The sequence below is a fragment of the Alligator sinensis genome, unplaced genomic scaffold, assembly GCF_000455745.1.
Source record: "Alligator sinensis unplaced genomic scaffold, ASM45574v1 scaffold781_1, whole genome shotgun sequence".
Taxonomy (NCBI): domain Eukaryota; kingdom Metazoa; phylum Chordata; order Crocodylia; family Alligatoridae; genus Alligator; species Alligator sinensis.
This window is the reverse complement of record NW_005841845.1, coordinates 3,581,707-3,598,774: the sequence shown is the minus strand read 5'-3', so window position 1 is coordinate 3,598,774 and position 17,068 is coordinate 3,581,707. Positions and strand designations below refer to the sequence as shown.

Sequence of the window (17,068 nt, the reverse complement as noted above, 5' to 3'; positions counted from 1 at the left end):
CCCCGGACCCGGGACAGACTCCTGTGGGGCTCCACTTGAACCCTCCTGCCCTTCTGCCACGGACCCGTTGATAATTACCCTCTGCTTGCACCTGTTGAGCCAGTCGTCTCTCCACCTTGTAATAGTTTTGTCCAGCCCACATTTCTCCAATTTGTTCATGAGAAGGGCACGCGGGACCTTGTCTAAAGCCTTGCTGAAGTCCAGGTACATGATATCCACAGCGTTTCCATCATCCAGCCAAGCAGTCATCTTGTCCAAGAAGGGGATCGTGTGTTTGATACCATTTGTTCTTCATAAGTCATTGCTGGCTGGTTGTGATCAGCCTTTCCTCCTCCAGACGCTTAAATGTCCTTCCTTACGGAAATGCTTCGGTAGCTTCCCAGGTATTGAGGTGAGGCTAACTGTCCTGCACCTCCCCAGGTCGTCTTTTTTTTTTTTTGCCTTTTTTTAAAGAAGGGCACTACGTTGGTCCTTTTTCCAGTCCTCTGGTCCCTGTCCCATCTCCCATGCCTATGTGAAGATCATTGCAAAGCACCCCGAGATCTCCTCTGCCATTTCCTTCAGTACCGTGGGATGAAGTTCATCCGGCCCTGCTGGCCTGAATGTATTCAGACCTGGCAAAAGTTGCCTGACGTGGAGCAATGCAGAAGAGGCGATTTAGATGCCTCAATGCTGCTACGTTTGGGAGGATATAAATCTCTCGGTTTCTGAAGGGAACTGGCAGATGGCATGTCTAATAATGGGCCCTGTAACAAGCTGGGACTTCTAGGCTCTGTTCCCAGATCTGCTGTTGACTGATGGTGATCTTGGCCAGTGATTCTCAACCAGCATGCCGTGCGGTGAGATCCTGCCAAGGGTGCCTCAGTGCCCAGTCCTTATGCCAAGAAGGAAGCCATTGAGCTGGGTGCCCAGGGACCATATTTGCCCCCACGGGCCCAGACTGGGTAGGGAGGGAGCCAATGGTGGGAAAAGAGCACACTAGGGTGAAGTCCTGCGCGTGCAACCCTCACCTGGCACCCACTTGCTGGAGTCCACCTCTGCAGCTCCCAACCGGGGTCCTGCTACTTCCAAGAAGCGATGGAGAGGTGCCTTGGCTACAACGGTTGAGAACCATAGCCTTGGACACAGCACTTGACCGCTTGGTCTCACTTGACCCCCCCTTGCAACATGGGCTTAACAGCCGTGGCATGAGCAGGCTTGGTTTGGAAAGCTCTGCAGGATCCCTAAGCTCTGCCTTCCTTGATAGCCGCAGACAGCTCTGAGCTGTGAGGCATTCGACTGTCTCGCTACTCCTGTCAAACCGGTTTTTTGGCATGCCTGTTACTCTGACCACACCGCTGCTCGTTCTGTTAAACAGCTTTCCTTTCATTGCATGCATTCATCCTTTCATTGCATGCATTCATGCATTTACTTTACACCGGTGCGGGCAGACAGCAGAAAGCACCCTGTTAATACAAATACTCTTCTTTTCTCAGTTACCATTAGTTTATTGGTTAGAAACGTCTCTTGCATGCTTTAAAAACCCTCTTGAGCAGACCTGGAAACCTTCCTAACTCTCAGAAACTTGTTTTTTGAATGGAACAAAGACCCATTGTCTCCAGCTGGACTGCGTCTGGTGGCAGAATAGGGAACACATGCAAATGCCCTGCCGATTTACACACGGCTAAATGACCGATCCTGATTTATCGGCCCTGGAAACGTAAGCACGCTGTCAAGAGACTACACCCCAGTGTCGGGCTGTCTTGCAGAGTCATGCTTACAGTATCGCGTCCTTAGGCACTGCTTGCTGAAAGCTGAGGCCTGGCTGTCACGGCTCTTAAAATGTCACAATCAGACCAGCCTCATATTCGGTCCTGCCTTAAATCCTGATTAGCAATTATTGAGAATGACCTTCCTGCTTTCTGTCCTTCCGTCTTAATAGAAGCTATTGCAGCAGGGGGGACAGGGGACAAGAAGCTGGGCAGGAGCCAGCAGTGTGCCCGTGGTGCCAAGAAGGTGACCGGCATCCTGGGCTGCATTGGCAGGAGCATTGCCAGCGGGTCAAGGAAAGTGATCCTTCCCCTCTATTCAGCACTGGGGAGGCCACATCTGGAGTGCTGTGTCCAGCTGTGGGCCCCCACTACAGAAGGGATGTGGACACATTGGAGAGAGTCCAGTGGAGGGCAAGGAAAATGCTTGTGGGGCTGGGGGCATGACTGGTGAGGAGAGGCGGAGGGAACTGGGCTGATTGAGTCTGGAGAAGAGAAGACCACGGAGGATTGAATAGTAGCCTTCACCTCCCTGCAGGGGGGCTGCAAAGAGGATGGAGTAGGTCTGGTCTCAGTGGGGGCAGATGGCAGGACAAGGAGCAATGGGCTCCAGTTGCAGCAAGGGAAGTTGAGGTTGGATATTAGGAAAAAAATTCTCACGAGGAGGGTGGTGAAACACTGGAGCAGGGTACCCAGAGAGGTGGGGGAGTCTCCATCCTTGTCAAGCCAGGCTTCAAAAACCTCCAAAGCCGTGGCTGGGATGATGCAGCTGGGGCTGGTCCTGCCTTGAGCCGGGGTTGGACTGGATGCGACTCCTGAGCTCCCTTCCACCCTCCTTATCTGTGACTCATGGAAAGGGGGACAGGAAACAAACTACATTTTGGAGGGGGTTTTTTGGACCATCAGTCTATACAGGTGATTGAAGACCTGTACTACAGGATGATTTCTGGGTCCTCCTCAGAGTGATGCTTCAGTTCCATGACTCCTATGAATGTAGATTGGGAGTGGGGGGCATAATTAGATTGCATGTAGCTTTATCAGGCCTCAAGAGAGATTTCACAATAACTGGCCTGTTTATAGTAACTCTTCAACAGAAAACTCTTCGTCATAGTGAAAGTACACATTGCCTGTACAGAGGAAGGGAGACCTTTTTGCCATCATGCTGGAAATGTGCTTTGTCACTGTGGCTCAGGGAAATTGGCCTTCAGCCTCCAACTTTTCTCTCAAAGTGCCAAAGGCTTTAGTGAAAATATCCTGTGTCTGGCTTTGCTTTTTCTTCCAGCAGCTGAAACAAATCTGGCGGGGGTCACAGCCTCTCCTCCCAGCTGCATTTTTCTTTTAATTCTGGTCTGCAGGGTAAACTGGACCACCGGTTATCTTCACTTAGTATTACTTGTTTTGCCAGCTTTGCCATGTGAAATGCTGGTGCTTTGATGGATGAGTTGAAAGAAACTCTGTGTGTTTTTTCTTGAATCATCACGGTCTCCTCTGTGGAAATTGTTTCCTCTTGTACAGGGATACTCCGCAGCTGAGATCAGGGCCCCGTTGTGCCCGGTCCTGTACAGAGTCGGTTAAATGAACAGTCAATCCTGATCTAAAAAGGCAAGGCTGAAGTGATGTTTCCATCCACAGAAACAGTGTCCCTGTCAGCGCTACGAAAGCCTGTCTTAACTTTAAAGGCTCCTTCTTTGCCACTTGTTAAACCAGACCAAGGTCGTTGGGTAGATGTGGGTAGGGCTGTACTCCGAGTTGTAATCGTGCTGTTGTAGATATGCGAGGCAGGCTTGGATGCCATCCTGGTGTGGGATGTTGGTGTGTAAGCTAGTGCCATCCATGGTGGCTAGGGGGGCATTGCTGGGAAGGTGGTTTATGTTTTTGCATTTTTGCAGGAAATCTGCTGCATCTTTGGGTGATGAGCGGTTTTAGGATGGACTCGATGAAACCAGTATTTCTTCTGTCGGGGCTCCGTGGTTGGAAATGATAAGTCCGCCAGGGTTCCCGTGTCTGTGCATTTCTCGTGTTTGTGGGTCTCTCGGTTCTAACCCTCAAAGGGAACTTACAAAACACCTTTCGCAGATGAGCCTACGAACTTCACTTCCTAGATCTACTGGATCCAAAAAAAATCATGGACTCAATGTAGACCCTGGATTTATGACACATTACAACCTGCCAGATATCTGATTCACCAGGTACTTGCCTGACCTGACCTTGTACCCTTTTCTTCCCCTCCCCCTCCTTTATTGCCCGTTGTCTTCCTAATTTCCAGCTAGTTACCTTTTCTAAGACAGCCTCTTTTCAGCCTTGGAAAATGACTACTGTAGACTCTCCTTTACTCACCTTTGGCTTTTTTCCCCCCCTTTCCACGCCCCTCTCTTCCCTGCTCTACCTTTTTGTTTTCCTAATTTCCACCTATTTACATTCGCACTGACATCCTGCCACACTTTCAGCTTCTTTCATTCCTTGGAGTCTCAGAACAGCAGACTTCCTATGTCTGAAGAAGGATGATTGCACCTAAAAGCTTGCAAAAGGCAATCAGGACTCATAGTAAAGATGATATCTTTTATTAGACCAACAAGATTTTCACAAAAAAATGTCTTTAATTGCAAGCTTTCGGGCACAAACACCCTTCATCAGGCATTGGAGAAAAGATTGTGAACGTTCTCCTGGGTAGCAAAAGCTGAAAGTTTGCAAAGAACTTTTTCCAATTATTCAGTTGGTCTAATAAAAGATATCACATCTACCCAAAGAACCTTGTCTGCCAATGTCCTCAGACCAGCACAACTACAACCAAAAACCCGTAAAACAGACCTGGCATTCAGGGCAGGATAGAGATGTATAGTCAAGGCCTTGCTCCCCACTGGACAGTTAAGATAATAGGTGGTTTGACTGGAACAGGTCATCCAGAGAGGTGGTGCAGTCTCCATCCTTGGAGGTTTTGAAGCCCCAGGTAGACAAAGCCTTGTCTGGGATGATATATTTGGGGCTGGTCCTGCTTGGAGCAGGGGGTTGGACTGGATGTCCAACCCTGAGCTCCCTTCCCACCCTCATTGTCTGTAATTCTACAAAATATGGTCTTACCTTTTTTTCTATCGCTGGAAGAAGCGGACAGTGTCAGCACGTGTCTGTTGCTTATTTTAGAATAATTGGCTTTGTAATTCTATTTTTTATCTCTATCTTAACCAAAAGCTGCTGGAAAAATTTGGAGAAGACACTGTCCCACCTTGTCCAATTCTGGTGTCGTGCCTCACAGCTCACCTGAGGCAGGCAGGTGAGTGCACGCGTGCCCTGGTGTGTGCCAGCGTTTCACCAGAGCACTTATGGACAGAGACTGTTTCTTACAATAGCAGCTTCATTGTCGAACAGGTGGGAATATGGGAAGTGAGTACAACTATAGGAAAAGCTACTATGTGCAGAGGACTAGTATCCTAATACAGCAAGGTGGATAGAGTCCTCATGCTGATGTTTTGTTTTCAAATATAACTCCCCTAGCACGGTATGGATCATGCTGTTGCAGGCACTGTCTGCTGCTGCTGAAGGCTGGAAAGAGGGTCCCAGTAGAAGTACTGGGAGGAATTGTACTTTTAGAGCAGCACAAACACCTCCTGGCATACCTTAGATCACAAGGGGAATAGGGCAGCTGCATCATGCCTTGACAGCAAGTCACATCGTTGACCAGTGACTTCTTCCTGCCTACAAGGAAGACTTATTTTCTTCCTAATCCCTTCGGTGCATCTAGCAGCATTAGCCCTGCATGGTTCTTACACCTAGGCGAGGAAAGAGTTATGAAGGATTCATGACCTCCAAGGTGGGTCTCTGCAAATACAAGTTTGAAACTACAGGTCTAGGCCTGAATTTATAATTAACAGGATTTATTTTTCTTTGTAGATCCACAAAAGGTCACTCGTGAAAACAAGACAGACATTGCCGTCTCGTGAACTTTGCTGGGTTAATCTCTGTTTCTGATTGCAGGTGAAGGAGGCAGTGAAGTATGCGCTCGGCGTAGGTTATTGCCACATTGACTGTGCTGCGGCGTACAGCAATGAAGCTGAGATAGGGGATGCCTTCCAGGAGAGCATCGGGCATGATAAGGTGAAAAACGAATGGTGAATATAAATTGGACTGTAAATAACAATTGCACTGTGAAAAAATGGCATGCTGGAGCTTAATTTGAAGTATTCCCTTGTTATTTCTGACTTATTTCTCATTCCCTCTCCCAGAATTGTGCTTCTGCAGGGCAAACATTGCTAAAGCGTTATTTCTTTATATATTATCTATTTTCACTGGAACAAGAGGTTGCCCCATATGAAAGAGGATGCCATTTTTGTTCGTTGTTTGCTTTTTAGAAGCTCGTTTAAGTCGTCTCCGTTCGGGTGACCAAAAAACAAAGCTGCTCAAAATCATGAGTTAAATGTGAAGATCTTGGCCTGTTTTTGAGCCAGTCACTCCAGCTCACAAGCCGTAATACAATACAACGTGCTTCACCTTGGGGTGGTCTAAATGTTGAACGTTCGGCTCAGACCTCCCCTTCTTGACCCAACAGGGAGAGTGTGAACGTTGTAGGAACAGGTGAAGCATCCTCTTGCGGGCTGGCTTTCTTCCTTTGCTTTGGAACGACCTCCGTGTGTGAGTTAACTCCAGAGAGAGCTCTTGTCTGTTGGCCGTGGCTCTTCGACCTCGACCTCCCGACAGAAAATCAGGCAGGACCGACCTGTGTAAGGGAGAGCAGCCTTTCACTTAGGAAACATCTACTGTTCTTTTAAAATGTACTCTTTTAAAACTCTCTGAACATTTCTGAACGCCACAGCTCATCTAGGAAGCACAAAGCTGACTGATGAGAGGAGGCAAAACCCCCCCAAATGGATAGTCCTTGCTCATGCGCATAAGAGCCAGAGTCTCTGCAGAGGCTTCTGGTGAAATCCTGGCTAAAATAAAGTCAAAGCCAAAACCCTCGTTGTCTTCAGTGGGGCCAGGATTTAGTCCTCCTCCACTGAGGACCTACCTGCTGCAGTTTAGATTTTGCTTTCCCCGGGGTAGACCGTGCTCGTAGACCTCTGTCAAGGGGCAGCTGGTACGTATGAGCCCCCACCTACTTCTTTTTAGCTCCTGCAGTTTATTCATTTGTCCATGCCCGCTGCTGACCCTTCCTAGTTTACTTGTGTCTTTGCAGGTATTGAATTGCCTTCCTTTTTACATCTGTTTAAAGTTCTGGGTTCTTGGCAGGCGTGCAGTGCATTAGGAATACTTCTTGCCCTAACGAAGAGCCAAGTAGAAAAAGTTGTGAATTATGGTTTTTTAGTATTTTTCCTACCTTCTTTCCATGTGAAATGCTCTCGGTACGCATCCCGCTGGAAATAGTGCCTGTAGCCGAGCACAGTAACTACAGAAGCTAGCTGAGGGTCAGAAACGGGACTCGTGAAACAGAAATACATGAATAACCTAACTTATACTGGAGTCAATTAAATAGTCTATCCCCTTTGGCCGTCTGTAGCTGAATAATGGCTCTAATGCCTGTTTTGGCCACATTTGTATATGGGGATAACACAGGACAAAAAACCAGGTTGCACTTAGTGCAGAAGAGATTCGCTGTGGAGAACTTGGAGACGTGCGTGGCTCCCCAGACATTTTGAACGTTACTAGAAATGTTGGGGAATGGAGGAGAGACTCAGATATTTCCATGTAAAATCTTATTTTTCTTCTCATTCTCTATCCCACGCTTCTTTGGGTATACAGGTCATAGGTTTCAACACTACCCCCTCTAAATTTAAAATCTAGTGGTTCTCTGTCTGAGGAGCTGCTGTGGACGTGTCTCCTTCTGGCCAGTGCCTTTCACTGCATTTACATTGTCTTTGATGTGAGCTGTGCCAATAATTTGATTTTTTTTTTTCTTTTTCCTTCCCCCTCTGCTTCTCTTTCTAAGCTCATTAAAAGGGATGAGCTATTTGTGACATCAAAGCTATGGAATACGAAGCATCACCCAGAGGATGTGGAGCCAGCTCTAAAGAAATCTCTGAAAGATTTGCAACTGGATTACCTGGACCTGTACCTCATTCACTGGCCACATGCCTTCGAGTGAGTTCTTCCTGGGAAGAGAACGGGGCGATGGGGGCCTTGCAGCGCTATAGGCCGCCTGATTATAAATGCAGATTTCTTTCCCTGCAGCTGTGCAGTCCTTGATGCAGCTGTTGCCTTGTGGTTAGTAGGGCTGACCTGAGGATGCCCGGGTTAGGGTGCTCCTCCACTGCAGATTGATATGTGCTTTTACTGACTTGAGTGAAGTTGTGCTGTTTTATTCCAGATGAGAATCTGGGCCATTATAAAGGAAATCTTTTCCAAACGTAAAATCTGTCAGGTTGTGCCATCGTCCCCCTAGGTCACTGGGATTGCGACCCAGAAGATCTGGGTCCTGTTCCTGGTTTTGCTGCTGATCTGCTGGGTAACCTGGGCCAAGTTGCTTCATCTCTCTGTGCCTTCTTTCACTGCCTGTCAAATATGATGCAAGCCCTTTACAAAGGAGATCAATACCATTGAGATCTATTGGTGGAAGCAACAGGAGCCAAGTATTAACATTTATGACCGGATTGGATAAAATGCTTAATCATGCACCGTGAGCAAGTGCTGTAAGCGTGACCTACCATGACATTTATATCCTGGCAGCTGTAAGACAGGAGGAGGTAACAGCAGAGGAAGTTCTCGTTCCCCTCCCATTGCATATTTACTTCTGTTGCCCCATGGATATTAATAGGCGACTGGCCAGTTAACCGGTTGTCACGCCCTTGAATTCCCTCTTTTGATAAAAGAGTAGGAAACCATTCATAGACAACCCAAACACGTTTATCACCAATAACTAGGGAATATAAGAAAGTACAAGGTGCAAGTTTCATTTAGTTTAACTTCTTTTTTTTAAATCAAACTTCTTTGTCTCTGTCTTGCGTCTCAGGGTTGCAGAACGGGCGATCCGTGGGAAGTCTAGCTGTGCTGCCCTCAGGCCGAGGGGAGGAGGATGACTATTCTCAGGGGAGATGTTGCTACACAAAAGGCTGAAAATTTGGGGGAAACTTCTCTTTTCTGTGGACCTCTGAGGACTAGTTTGGACTGGCTCCTCAATGGCCCCTGGGTATTATCAGCTGAGCAAGACTTAATCCTCTGAGAGAGATTTGGTCCTTTAGAGGAGTCTTCCCGATACGTATATGGCTCGCAATAGGATCATAGGAAAGTGGAGCTGCAAGAGACCTTGCAAGATCATCTAGTTTAGCCCCTGCTCCAGGCAGGATTATCCCTGACTAACCCATCCCAGACAAGTGTCTGTCCAACCTGCTCTTGAAAATGTCCAGGGATGGAGATTTAGGCCTCCTGTTCCAATGCTTGACCACCCTCAGGGTCAGAAAGTTCCCCTTCATCTCCAACCTTAATTTTCTCTGCTGCAGCTTGAGGCCGTTGCTCTCGGCAGCCACAGAGAAGAGCCCGTCTCCATTCTCTCTCTAACCACCCTGTAGATATTTGAGTAACCCGAGTTCTTTCAGCCCTTCCTTGAAAGTCTTTCCCCCCCAGGCCCCTAATTATTGTTGTTGCTCTCTGCTGGACATGTGGAGGGACGCAGGAGTCCAAGTGATGCCTCGCAAGTGCTGAGTAGGGTGGCAGGATTGCTTCCCTTGGTTTGCAGGTCGCATTCCTGTGCATATAACCCAGTATATTGATGTCCTTTCTTGCAACAAGAGCACACTGCCTCATGTTCAGCTGATGGTCATGGGGAAGCTGAGCTAATGGGCTTTCTCTGAATAGGAACTAAAATTCATGCTTTTAGTTAAAACCACAATGTCGATAGGTCTCGAGATTTAAACCCTCATTGCAATACACAAATCTAGCAGCAAAAACCTGCTTGCAGTTCATTTCTGCTCTCCTGTGCTTCTGCTTTTCCCATGCGTGATCTCGGAAGGTTATTTTTTAAAAAATTTTTTTTTGGTGCTAAGCCTACTATTTGTATAAGCAAGAACTCAGTCCTCCTGCCACTTTTCACAATCCCTTGTTTTTCAGCTGGGGTAATGTAAGGAAGCATGGCAACCCGATGCCTGGGTTAGTGGTCCCGTGCTGCTGTTAGAAAGCACACTTTCAGCGCACCAGAAAGCGGCTATATTACGTTTTATGCTGTTCGGGGTGTACGGAGTGGGAGCAAGTGGGTGGGTGCAGTTATGTCCTAAAGGTTCCCATCCCAGTTTGCATGCCTCAGAGACCAATGATATGCTTTCTGCAATGTCTTGTGTGTGTCCAGGCACTCTTAGATGCTCTGTGTGTGTATGTGGGTCTGTAGGACTAAACTGGAAACACTCCTAACCCAGAGGCAGCAAGGTGAGATTTCAAACCTATTCCCACTGACACCTAGGACGCAGTTTAGTCTTGCCCTCAGCGCCCTGGAGCAATCTCAAAAGACGACCTGAGTCTTGCTGAAGAGTCTCTGTTTCAGTCTGATGCTTTCCTGAAATGAAAGTCAGGGGGAACGGTTGCAGAGTGTATCTTGGCTATCTTGGTGTTACATCCAGCTCTGCTAGAGGTAACGATCTTTTGGCAAATTAGTTGAAATACGAAACGCACAAGATGCAAATCAGTTTTCCATATGCTTGAGTCAAAGGTAACCTCACCTCCGACAGGACCTTGTAACGCATGCATTGGTCTGCTACAAGAATTTGGACAAACGCTTCTTTTACTGAACAATTGCAGTGATAGAAACTGTGTTTTTAATGCCGTAGGCGAGGAGATAATCTCTTCCCCAAGAACCCTGATGGCATGATGCGTTTTGACTACGTTGACTACAAGGAGACCTGGAAGGCTATGGAAAAGCTGGTAGAGAAAGGCCTTGTGAAGGCTATTGGGCTGTCCAACTTCAACAGCCGTCAGATTGATGACATCCTCAGCATGGCCACAATCAAGCCCGCTGTGCTACAGGTGAGACAAGGAGGAGAGTCCCTTTTTATGCACGTTGGGCGAGGGAAGAAGTGCTAGCTCGTCGTTATATGTTGAGCACACGTAGCCTGTGGTGCATTCCCGCAGCGGTGCAGGCGCTGGCACCAGCATAGCAATGCAGGGGAAGCCTCAAAGAGGAGCGAGCCCCATCCGTGCTTGATATAAGAGCTTCTCATGCTGGAGAACTTCCCTGGGAGAGCGTTTAAGTCTGTGGCCTTTGAGCTCTCCATGCCGGCTTGGCTAAATAGAGATGATAGAGTTTCGCCTTTGGGATATCTGTCTAACTGTGTAGCTTCAGTTCAGCTGGCCACGTCTGTAGGGATAAGGAGGAAGGTCATCTCTGTGCTAGGAGGGTCCCAGTGCATAGCATAGGAGGATCCCTCTGATAGATAGGAGGGTCCACTTAGGGCTTTTCAGGTCAGAGCTAACATCGTGCTTTAACTAGGAGGCTGTAGAGAGCTGGTGCACATTGTGGAGCACCGGTGTTTTGTATTCACAGTGGGAAAAACTCTGCTAGGTGTGCAAATGCCTGCATTTTATGCCAGTACCCCTTGGCGGGGTGTGTGAAATAACTTCACATAGACTCCACTGGAGATGCAGAAATCTCGAAGTGTCAGAAGCGTGGATCAGAGCAACCAGGTCCTCCTCTGAAAAAACCAAAAGTAACACAACGGTTGCAGCCTTCTGGACAGGCACAGGTTTTGATCAGCTACCAGCTGTGGAGTCCTTAATACCCCGATTAGGATTTCTTCATAACAAATGGCTGACGCAGCCCTCAAGTTCAAGTGGGATTTTAAAAGATCATGATGTCTTTCCAAAGCATCATGGTATAGACGGTAGGAATGAATCCCTGGAAAGACGGCCTCGCCTGCGCTGGCTAACACTGCAGACAAGTCAGCATCGCCTCAGCAGACGGTACTGAAAGCAGGTTGGCCGCAAGCATAGGTGTGTACCCATGGTCCTGGTCCATCGCCTGGACAGCACGGCTGTTTGTGCCGAGAATATAAATTGCATAGTGGTGCTTTTGCTTTCTTTGAACGCATTTAAAAAGTGCTCTATATCGACCCATGTGACCATGGAAGACTACTATGTTATTTGATTATTTGGGGCTCTGGTCATGAAGCTCTAGATTTCATAGTAAATAAGATTTGGGGGAACCTGTTCACTCCCCTAGAGTTTTGGAAATGCATCATGACCTCTCTTTACTTTGCTACGTGCTGGCTGAGCTCCTTTTTCTAACCGGGTTTCCAGAGAGTTTGGATTTGTACACTGTAAGATGGAGTGCTATTCAATAAATGCATTTTGATGGGTGCTGGAAGTGTGTAGTGGAGCTAGACACGGTGTTTTTCAGGCTAAGGCAAGAATATGAATTTGCCATGATCTGCTAAACCAGTGGTTTTCAACTTGTGGTCTGTGGACTCCTGGGGGCCCACAGACTATGTCAAAGGGGTCAAATATGATCAATCAAAAGTATGTGAATACCCACACTTACAATTCAAAGAGATCCACACCTCCATTCGAAATTTCCAAAGGGGTCCACACCTCCATTCAAAACTTTTTAGGGGTCTGCAAATGTATAAAGGTTGAAAACCGCTGTGCTAGACCATGAGTTAACTTCTGGTTTCTCTTGATTTGTGAGTTGTAATATCACAGAGTTCCTCACAATCAATTTTGATTAGGGTGGTTGCGGTGATGATGATGATATTCTTCCCTGTGTACCTAACCTTCAATTTACTGCAATGCTGTGTTGAGGCTGGCTGGCCGGGTGTTCACTGACTGCTGCTTTAACAGGTGGAGTGTCATCCCTACCTAGCCCAGAACGAGCTGATAGCTCACTGTCATAAAAAGGGGCTGGTCGTCACTGCATACAGCCCCCTGGGCTCCCCTGATCGAATGTGGAAGCACCCTGACGAGCCCGTGCTTCTGGAAGAACCTGGGATCAAGACATTGGCAGAAAAATATGGCAAATCACCAGCTCAGATCATCCTCAGGTAACCAACACCTGGGGGAGAGGGCAGTGCTCTGACTAGACCCTGCTGAAGCAAGTGGCAATAATTAAAGAAGCTAGTTGCTTTTCCTGTCGGTAGAAAATCATCATTCTGAAGAGGACTAAAGCCACCTCATTTCATTATAACTTAGATCTAGTCTAATTGGCCAACCATTTTTTCTCTCCTTTGCACCCTCCGTAGCGTAACATAGGGTTTTTCATCCTTCTGAGTTTCTTCTGAGAGTCATGGAAGCTCATCAGAAGGAAGTAAAGGTATTTGGCTATGTCTGGAATAGGATCAACGTCTTGCAGTCAACTTTGTTTGATCCTTTGTCCCCCCTGGTTCCAGTCACAACAGCAGAGATCTGGGGTCGGGGTTGGTTAGGCAGCTGGTGGAAGGACAGGCTCTTCTGTTCAAGCCTTTGGACAAGGGCTAAAGAGATTTGGCCTCTTTTCCTGACTCCCCCACAGACTTTCTGTTTTGACCCTGTGCAGTGCCTTGAGTTGAAGCTTTCATAAGTGGCAGCTACTTCTTGGCGGCTCAACTTTGAGGCGTTTGATGTATAGATATATTAAACATCTCAAAGCTGAACGATCAAAAAGTAGCAGATTTGATTATATCTGTATATCAAACATCTCAAAGCTAAACAATCAAAAAGTAGCAGCCACCTATGAAAGATGGGTGTGTGTATTTAACTCTTCTTATAGATTAATCAGCTCAGTGACAAGTTTGCCCTGCTTCGGTTTGATAATGATAACCATGTCGGACCCCCCAAAAGGGACTGAAGGTCCCCATGGTAAAAGGAGATGGCACACACACCTTTCTGAGGGAGCGCAGGCTGTGTGTACACACAGTCAGATAATCGGGGAGAATTCTCCCAGGTTTGTTCTTGGTAGAAAAACTTATCCGAGCTAATAGTAAATAATCACAACAGATAATAATAACAGGTAGATAGATAGATCAATCTGTCACAGGCCAACTGGGCACTGCGAGGGTATTAGCCACACCGGGCTGTTCAAAACAACAAATAGACAGACATGGGTTGGCAACTTATTGATAGTCCCTCAATGCCAGGTGCGCGCCAAGTGATTCCAGTGCAGTCAGGCGTCCCTGATGATCGACGCTGTCAGAGGGATTACCGGGGAAGGTGCCTTGCTCAGGATCTGATCTTCACTCACACCGGGAGTCTGGGGTCCGGGCATGGGACAGAAATGACTGTTCTGGTCCCTCCTTCCTGCTGGCTACTTGATGCATGTGTTTGTTATACTTAGTCTTATGTTAATCTGTTGGCCTCAAGACCACTCACAATATTGCCTTATAGCTGTTACCCTATGGGACTGAAAGGTGTTAAAATGATCATAAAAGGTTACTGCGCGGACTCGGGTTTATCTAATAAGCAAATTATGATGCAGCACCTTTAGGTTTGAAGTTGACATTGCTCCGCCTAAATCCCAACCTCTTTTAGGCTTTAATTGAATATGCTTTCTTGGAATGTATTGGGTGTGCCAAGCAGTTAGATTCTGTTTTTATCGCTAAGGCTGAACCCTGAGCAAAAACCCGTTAGGCTGGCTAATCTCACAGCGACAGCTTTGCCTCTGGGGCCCAGTCAGTTCCATGAACAGTTAATTTATCATTTTGGTTAAACTTACGGCAGACAAGTTACATTTGCAGTTTACAAACCTACAAGCTTATATTAACTAATATTACCTATTTAGGCAAAATACCAAATGCCTCCGAGAAGCACGCATTATTGCTTATTAACCCCTCTGGTTCTGGCTGTCACAGCCGCGTGTACAGACACTTGAATGCTGCGGCCCAGAGAAGCAGAGAGCTGGCGGGGCTAGGGCAGATTGGGCTGCGTGTGTAGAAATTAAGGTCTTTCTCTTTCTCCCGTGTTACCAGGTGGCAAGCCCAGCGTAATGTGGTTACCATTCCCAAGAGCGTCACCCCTGCCCGCATCCTGCAGAATCGCCAGGTGAGAGCTTGCCCCCTTCTTTCGAAGAGAGGATGTTGAGTGAGGCGCAGGGATCAGCAATGCTTTTCTGTGGGGGAGACCTAAGAGTTCACAACTGCATAACAGCAAACCAGGCTGCCGAGCCCATGACTTACGATCAGCACTGCAGGCATTGGTGTTGAGATACAGAAGCAAAATACATTCATCTGAGTTTCGAGCAACAAAAAGGCTTTATCAGCAAGCACTTGCTTTTCAAATAAATTGATCTCGCCATTTGTGGTCTCGCCATAGCTGGACTAGCTGTAGTAGAAGTGTAATTTTAAAGATACTCCTCTCCTGCTCCAGATTAAAACAGAGAGAGTGTATTTCACTTCAGAAATTACTGAGAGTTAGAGTTAATAACTCTGTCTGGATGCAGGTCTTTCTGCCTCCGATTCTTAGATCGTACTCATGGATAGATAAGTAAAAAAAAGAGGGTCTGATCATTCAGCTCTCTTTCATATTAAGGCAAATGCTAATGACACTGGTGGAAATATTGAGCAATGCCATTAAGCAGAATGAAGCTGTATTGAGTCCAGTCTAGAGCAGCTGGGAACTGGATTTGGTGCACTATGAAGCATTTATTCACCAGGATGGCCCCCAGGATTTTGACTTCTGTATAAGTTTGCTGTTGGATACCGGGAAAGGCTGAAGAGTCAACTCTGAGTAAAGACCTCAAAGTTTAGGCCTCTATCTAAAGTTTTTGTTGAGTTGGCTCAACTAATTTAAATGAATACACGAGCGGAGGGGAAAGCCTGACTTGGTTCCATTACGTTTACCGTTTACGGTCCCCCTAAATGGGACCCTTAATTCTTAGTCTAACACTATCACGGTTTTGCTCCCTATGCCAATTGATGGCTTGTGGTAGTTCCTGGGACGTGAAATCAGGGGGTCGGAGCGCTCTCAAGTTTGCAGCTTCCAGCGTGGTTATTCTTGTCGATATTATTTCACATGCTACGTTGAATTTGACTTTTCTTTGGATTTAAATGTAATCATTAGACTCTCCGATGCTGCCCCGAGGCTTTACTTTTACAGTCCAGACAGGAATGTTCAACAATTACAACTTCAATGAGTCCAGCCTCCTGTTCCTTTGTGTCCTTTCTTTGAAAAAGGCGGTTGCCGTTGCTCGTGTCTCCGGATGGCATTTTGGAGTGGTTTCAAAGCCCCGGGTCTGTGCTCCGATTTCGAGTTGTTCTCCGATTTGTTAAGGCACGCAGATGCGAACCTCCCTGCTGCAAAGCCAGCTATCTATTTCTGCATTCCCTAGAGAAGATCAGGGCAGAGGGCGGTTGGCAGGAATGGTTAGGAGCGTAACAAAGCCGGGTGGCAAAGTTCAGAAACAACTACGATTGGAAACCGCCGCTTTAGAAAAAATGTCTTCACTCTTTGTTTTAGGTGTTTGACTTCAGCCTCACCGAGGAAGAGATGCGCTCCATCAGTAGCCTGAATAAAAACTGGCGTTATATTGTGCCGATGGTTACGGTAACTTCATTTTCCTGTTTTCTTCTGACGGTCGAAGCCCCGTGTGCACACGTGCATATACGATATGTGCTTCTTGCAGGTCTTCCTGCCTTTTGCCATTGCTCGTCGGGACTGTGCATGGACAAAACACTTGATCTTAGGGTAACAAAGCTGGAGAGCATTTTAAATAAAGATTGGTGCCGGAGTTGCATAGGGCTAGGTGGGGAACCTGGAGCATGTGTGAAATTCGTGAGTTTTAGTGTCCTCCGTTCCTACAGCTTGCCCAAGGTGCTGTAGAAAGCTGAGGGAAAGTCAGCTGGCTTTGGCTAGGGTAGGAAGAGCCAAAGGAAGGGGTGCTGGTTTCTGCACAATCCCTGGAGGTGGATTATTGAAGAAAAGCTGCCCTCTTTCCCTCCCCAGCACCACTTCCTTCTTTTGAGACCAATGATTCTTGCTGCTTCTCCACGCTGATCCTTTTACCGATGCAGACCTGATTCCTGTCTGGCTTTGGATCTCTTCTCATTGCTCCTCAAGTTTGCTCCCCTTGAGGTAGAATTATGCTACGGTCTTCCTTGTTCTTTAAAAACAACCGCTGCTATACCTACCTCGGTTGCTATAAACCCTTCTCCCTTATTTCTCACTTTTCTAAACTCATTGAACATACTGGGTGCAACCGTTGCTACAAGCTCCTCTTCTCCGGCTCCGGGAGTCCCGTTGCCTCTGCTCCGCTGAGCCTGCTGTCTCTGATACCTCTCTAATGATCTCTTGATTGGGTTTTGTACTCTATCTTTTCTCCCTTTTACATGTTTACTGCTTTCAACCCTGGCTGGTGTACTCTCCTCTTAGAAATCTTGGCTTTCCTTTTTCCCGTTGATACCTGTTTCTCCCTAGTTCTCCTGCCTCTCCGGTCATTCCTCCCACGT

At 47.1% G+C, this 17,068-nt stretch overlaps 1 protein-coding gene across 4 annotated transcripts in view; it reads left to right on the top strand.

Moving 5' to 3' along the window:
• Positions 1-17,068, top strand: part of AKR1A1 (aldo-keto reductase family 1 member A1) — a 30,772-nt gene that overhangs the window by 8,006 nt on the left and 5,698 nt on the right. For all 4 annotated transcript variants that reach the window (XM_006015774.3, XM_025206623.1, XM_025206627.1 and 1 more), the window contains exons 3-8: positions 5,718-5,837; positions 7,666-7,817; positions 10,490-10,685; positions 12,495-12,694; positions 14,594-14,666; positions 16,080-16,166. In XM_006015774.3, coding sequence (XP_006015836.2) covers positions 5,718-5,837; positions 7,666-7,817; positions 10,490-10,685; positions 12,495-12,694; positions 14,594-14,666; positions 16,080-16,166 — 828 coding nt within the window. The remainder of the gene's footprint in view (positions 1-5,717; positions 5,838-7,665; positions 7,818-10,489; positions 10,686-12,494; positions 12,695-14,593; positions 14,667-16,079; positions 16,167-17,068) is intronic.